This window comes from Sturnira hondurensis, unplaced genomic scaffold, assembly GCF_014824575.4.
Source record: "Sturnira hondurensis isolate 20B ecotype Veracruz unplaced genomic scaffold, ASM1482457v3 Scaffold0007797, whole genome shotgun sequence".
Taxonomy (NCBI): domain Eukaryota; kingdom Metazoa; phylum Chordata; class Mammalia; order Chiroptera; family Phyllostomidae; genus Sturnira; species Sturnira hondurensis.
In genome coordinates, this window is record NW_028080428.1 from 296,757 (window position 1) to 302,756 (window position 6,000).

The 6,000-nt window shown below is 49.8% G+C and overlaps 1 protein-coding gene across 3 annotated transcripts; it reads right to left on the reverse strand.

The window, feature by feature from the left end:
• Positions 1 to 2,473: 2,473 nt before the first annotated feature.
• ZBTB3 (zinc finger and BTB domain containing 3) lies at positions 2,474 to 4,903 on the reverse strand. Of its 3 annotated transcripts, none has more exons than XM_037052952.1 (2): positions 4,803 to 4,903; positions 2,474 to 4,320 (listed from the first exon to the last, which is right to left on the reverse strand). In XM_037052952.1, exon 2 carries the CDS (start codon positions 4,269 to 4,271, stop codon positions 2,730 to 2,732), a length of 1,542 nt encoding a protein of 513 aa, XP_036908847.1. In that variant the 5' UTR covers positions 4,272 to 4,320; positions 4,803 to 4,903; the 3' UTR covers positions 2,474 to 2,729. The 3 variants fall into 3 exon arrangements, with proteins under 3 accessions (XP_036908847.1, XP_036908846.1, XP_036908845.1); XM_037052951.1 differs by having other exon boundaries at positions 4,765 to 4,899; XM_037052950.1 differs by lacking the exon at positions 4,803 to 4,903 and adding an exon at positions 4,660 to 4,768.
• Between the last annotated feature and the right edge of the window lie 1,097 nt (positions 4,904 to 6,000).

Here is a 6,000-nt window from a genome sequence, read left to right on the forward strand (position 1 = left end):
GGGCTCAGCAGAAAGAAGCATCACCCAACGAACAATTAGCATTCTCCAGCAATAGAGTTCCTTTGGGGACTGAGTTCTCTCAGTGTTGGCCTAGGAGGTTACGTGAGCTGACCTATGGTTCCTTGTATCCATGGGTGGGACAGTCCATCAAAAGCAGTGAAAACTCTAGATAATTTCTTCCCCACACCTTCATAGACAACAAAATGTTCTTAGCATCCAGCAGATAGATAAAGTGAGGTAACTGTGGCCTTGTTTGGCTGCTGCTTTGAACATCTTGAAAATTCCTAACTGCCACCTCCAATAAGAATGCATGTCACATCTAAAACTAATATTGTGTGCTGACTATAATTTAAATTTTTTTTTTAATTTTTAAAAAAAGAATGCATCTTATGCTGGGAACTGAAAGCAAATGACTGCTTTTCAGGAGAGTTTCACCAAGTAGCAGATCCTCCTTAGCCAGCTGTGTAGGCCGGTGAGCCAGGTGTTCTCCAGGCTGTCCAGAGAAACTATACATTATATACACATGTGGACACATTATGTCTTGTTTTTTTTATCTTAATTTATTTATCTTTAGAAGGGAAGGGAAGGAGAGAAGGAGAGAAATATCAATGTATGGTTGCTTTTGGTGCATCCCCTGCTGGCAACTGGCCTATAACCCAGGCATGTGCCCTGACTGGGAATCGAACTGCGATCTTCTGGTTCGCAGGTCCGTGCTCAATTCACTGAGCTACACCAGCCAGGGCTCTATGTCTTGCTTTTAAGAACTCATGTTCTAAGGCAATCCATTTCTTTTTTTCCATAAATACATGGTATGTATTTATTACATACCATAAAATTCGCCCTTTTAAAAGCAACTGATTCTTTTTAGGCATTCTGGTTTTTTATTTACTCTAGGAAAGACTGAAAATGATGCACCACTCAGCTAGAATAGGTCTTTTTTGTTGTTTTTTTTTAAGTTTTATTTAGCCCTGGCTGGTGTGCCTCAGTGGATTGAGTGCTGGCCTGCGAACCAAAGGGTTGCCAGTTCAGTTCCCAGTTGGGCACATGCCTGGGTTGAGGGCCAGGTCCCCAGTTGGGAGAGTGTGAGAGGCAACCAGTTGATGTTTTTCTCCCTCTCTTCCTCCTTCCTCCCTCCCTTACCCTCGTTCTAAAAAGTAAGTAAATGAATTCATTAAAAAGAAAAATTCAGGCCCTGGCTGGTGTAGCTCAGTGGATTGAGCATGGGCCCGCGAACCAGAGGATCGTGGTTCGATTCCCAGCCAGGGCACATGCCTGGGTTGCAGGCCAATTCCCAGCAGGGGACCCATGAGAAGCAACCATACATTGATATTTCTCTCCCTCTCTCCTTCCCTTCCCCTCTAAAGGTAAACAAATAAAATCTTAAAAAAAAAAGAAAAATTCAGGAAATTTACTCGTATTTTCACTTCTTTCTAAATTTCCCTCCCCGCTTTTATCAGACTCAGTTCCTTGTAAGAGAGAAGGGTCTGCAGGCAGCCTCTAGACCACCCTGTAGCGGCAGTCTTCCTCAGACTGGGGCTGACCCTCCTCTCGTATCCCTAGAACGCTTCCTCCGACCTCCTTCCACACCCCGAATTCCCGTTTCTCTGCCGCCCCCCCCCTGTCAGTAATCACCTGTGTGACCGCAGGTCGGTAATGCCACCTCTCCAGGCTGTCATCACACTTTCTAAGTATGATTCTCTCACCTGGGGTTCCTTGCTTTAGTTTTCCCAAGCACCCACCCTTTTCACACAAAAAGCCCTCAGCCTGCCCCCGCCACGAACCTGCCACCACAGGGCTTAGTGCTTTCTGTCTCTCCGTTTCTCATTTTTAGAGACCTCAATTCGCATTTATGACATGTAGGCAAAAATTTCAAGTCATCAGTACAGTATCTGTTTTTCAAACAGCCAGCTGAAGGTCCTTCTACGTGGAAAACAGAGGGAAAAAGGTAAGGACTCAAAGCCAGGCAGTGAAAAGGACAGAAAACAACTCATAGTTCTCAGTGAACTAGTTTCAATAATGTGAACCCCATTGTGAACATGGTGTTTTAAGTCACAAGCCATGGTTCAAATTCTGGCTTGCCCCTTAACTAGCTCTGTGACCTTGAACAACGTAACTGATTTTCGAATTTCAAGTTTTCTTGTCGGTGGGGAAAAAAGAGGGGAGCCAACACCTCTTAAAGTTGTTGAGGATTAAATGAGTATTTATATTGAAGTCCCTAATACAGCCCAGTACACAGGAGCTCACTACAACAATAAACCGTAATTGTGTAAGATCCTCTAATTTGTATATTTTCCTAAGCAAAGTCCACATTGCCTTCTGCCTCTCTCACTTTTTTTCTCATAAGCAACCTGATCCCCACCCCTACTCAAGTACAGATGGCAAATTCTTGTAAGATCTAGAGGTGAGGTATGAACGAGTCAAGAGTCAGGCAGGTTTGGGGAAGAAACCAGCCAACACCAGTGCAATGAGATACTTTCACTGCTAGCTTTATGGTCCAGAACTCGGAGTGAGAACGATTACAACCAGGAAAACTCCCAGTGCCCTTGGAGAGGAGCTGACTGAGATGCTCTGCCCGTCAAGGTCCTGCTAGTTGGCTGGGTAAAGAAAAGGACAGGAGGAACCTTCAGCCTGGGCAGAATCCATTCTGTTATCAAGCAGGGGAACCGAGAAACTTCCAACCTTCTGTCCTGCCCCATTGATAGCAAGAGCAGGCCTAGCATCAGCTCATGTTAGTTTTTGGGGCCAAGTACAAAATCTTTGGGTGGCCCTCCACCAGCGTTCTGTCTGTCTGCTATAGGGGAGCCAGGGAGGGGCTGCACTCCTAGGAGGGGGCCAGCCTCTGGATCTGGTTTGCTGCGTTTAGCCAGGTCCTCATTGTGAGCCTTGCGGATGTGTCGGTACAGGTCCCCAGACTGCGTGTAGCTGCGCAGGCAGTACCTGCACTCATAGGGTCGCTCACGTGTGTGCACTGTGGCATGGCGCCGTAGTGTGTAAGAGCATGAGAAGGTCTTCCCACATGTCTTGCAAGTGGGAACATCCTCAGTAAAAACACCAAAGCTTCCTGGGGCTGCTTCATACTCAGAAGGCAGGTAAAGGGGCTCATGCAGGGTTGGGGGTGCGGGCAGGGGTGAGGTCACCAGTCCTCGCTGATACTGTGCTGCACCTGACGCCAAATGGTAGGGTAGGTGAGAGTCTGGGGGCAGAAAGTGGTCATTTGGCCCCACCTCCTCCAATCCTGCTGCTCTTGACTCCTCAAAAGCCTCTTGCTGGGGGGGCTGTCCACCATACATTGCCCCTCCAGGCGGGAACAGACCCTCAGACCCCTGAGCCTGTTCCTCTGATACATCCGGCTCCTCATCGGAAATCACAATAGCTTCTACTTTCACCTGGACCAGTTCAGCTTCCGCTGGAGTTGGAGCCTGGGATGGAACTGGGGCTGCAGCCGAAGCTGGGGGATAGAAGCCTTGTAATGGTGCTCCAGTACCCCTTGGCTCTGTCACCCTCAGACTCTCAGAACCCACATCAAGGGAAGCCAGTGGCTCCACTGAAACTGCTGGGAGGCCAGAAGAGAAGTAGTTTGCAGGAATGTTCTCTGTGGAACTACTGGGGCTGGCAAGGGAGATGTCAGCCACTGGTGGAGGAGGTGCCTGTAGATGCAGGGAGTCAACCTCCACTCCAGGCTGGGTAGTGTCAGCCCCACCAGGCACTGGTGGCTCAACTGGAGGGCATACAGTAGGTGAGGGAGCTGCAGGTTTTTTCCATTCCCCTTTGGCCCAGTGGCCTGATGTCTCAGTAGATGCCAAGGAAGGCTGAGGGCCACGGGAAGTGTTGGACAAAAACTCCAAACTAGGGGGCTGTGAGCTGGTTTCCTCCTCCTTCTTGGTACTGTCTGCCTCTGCCAGGGCCCGGGCTTGCAGGCGCCGCTTACACACCTTGACGATATCATTCATGTGCAAGTAGCTGGCTGCTGCCAGCACATCTTCCACAGGGGTATCCCCTCTCAGGACCAGCTGGCCAGCATACATAAAGTCCAAAAGCAGCCCAAAGGCCGGGGCCGTGACAATTTCGTTGTGGATGCACACCAGATCTCTCTTGTCCAGCTCCCGCTCTTTGTAGAAAAGCTGGAAGAATGGGCTGCAGGAGGCCAGCACAGCCCGATGGGCCAAGAATTGGGCGCTACCCACCATCACGGTGCAGTCACAGAGAAAACCCTGGGACCGCTGTTCTCGAAGGCTCTGCAGCAGCTGCTGGCTGTGTTCTGGGAACTCCATAGCACCCCACAGAGGGAAATCCCCTACAAAGATCCCCACCAGTGGTTCCCTGGGAAGAAAGGACAGTGGGTTAGGGCACGTAACCTCCCCAGAAACTTACGACAGCCCTGAGCTATGACGGGCCGCCCCCAAACTCCTGACAACACTGCCCTGACCCCAAGACGCACGCTTAAATTACTATCCTTTTCTCCTAGGTCACACCCAGTGGGTTCCTTTGGCCCCACCCCCACACTTAACCTTAACAGCAGACCCCGCCCAGTCAACTATAGCCCCGCCCCGGAAGTCCCGCCTCCTGACCAGCCTCCGCTTCCTGAAAGCCCACCCGGTGGCTTCCAGCTGCTCCTCCAACTAGGAATCTCTTTCGCTCCCAGGCTTTCCCGGGTGGTACCTCTACGCCCCACTCCGGGAACTCCCTGAGCCCCTCTCTCTCGCATTCCAGGGGTTAAGGAGTCCTAGGGTGGAAACTAGAAGAGAGAGCTGGTCCTTCACCCACCATCGAGCAGCCACTGGGCGAACTCCGCCCCTTCCCACCTTCTTAGATGTAACGAGAGCAAGTTTGCCTTCTCTTGTCACGGATTGGTTCACTGTCCACTAACCATCCTCCTTCTTTGAGCGGTCTTTCCAAGTGGGTGCTGGTGTCCGTCACTCAGGCAGCTGGGCGCTGGATTGGTCGGCGTTCCTGTCTTAAACTTTAATTCCTCGTCCCTCCTTCTTTGCTTCAGAGCCCTCTGGATTGGCTAAGCTGCTCCATCTACCTGAAGTAGGGACACGGCATTAGGGACCGGAGTGCGGCGAGCTCATGAACCGGCGCGCGGACCCCCACTTCGCAGACTATTGTATTGCGTCAGCTGCACGGTGGCGGGGAGAAAGAGAGCCAACAAACTGGTGTGGCACTCAGGAGTCCCCAGTTTTTAGACCCTGCTCTGCTGTAACCGGGGGCAATAGCAACACCTTTCTGAACTGCAGTGGTCTCTCTGTCTCTCTCACTCTAGAACTGTGATTGCCTCTTGAATGTTACTGCTTCGTTCCCCTCAATCCAACGGTTCGGGCTTGTGACTCAGTAGCGGTGGTGTCAGAGAACTAGCAGCTGCGTGAATGCTGTCGTAGTCCCTAGCCTGAACTCTATAGTCAGCGTACAATAAGGAGATTCCAGTGCCCTCCTCTGTGTGGAGCATACTGGGCGGGTGCTGATAGGAGGGGAGGGAGGCTCAAGGCCCTAAAATACCCCAGGACGGGAGAATAGAGAGCACGTATACTTTTGAAGAAATCTTTGAGAGTCCCTAGACAATCGAAGAGAAGGGCTGTAAATTGAAAGATAATGAAACCTGCCTCTTCTCTGACCAGAGCAACGTGTTGACTGCTTTACCAGGGGAATAATTCAGTGCCTGTAATCCACTACTCACCCCTTCACCCACCACACTAAGCGCAAAGCACCTCCACTTTGTCTGCAGCTAAGCCTTCCAATCAGACCTAACCAGAATTAGGGGCAGTTTATCCACTGTCCATCCTTGAACTAGAGACATGTAGTCCACACTAGCCTTGGCTTGAGATCCCAGCTCTTCCAGCTGTTCTTCCAAGCCATACAATATTTATTGTGTAGGAATTAAGATAATATAAGTAACATTTTTATTTGTTATGAAAAATCATTTAAAATTTTTTTCGTGAAAATAATGGTTATTTATTTTTTTAGTAAAAAATAATGTTTTATATTTTTCCAAATTGCTTTAAT

What these genes read in the sequence shown, in the direction of transcription:
- ZBTB3 (XM_037052952.1), bottom strand. Translation starts at nt 4,271, where the DNA reads ATGGAGTTCCCAGAACACAGCCAGCAGCTGCTGCAGAGCCTTCGAGAA.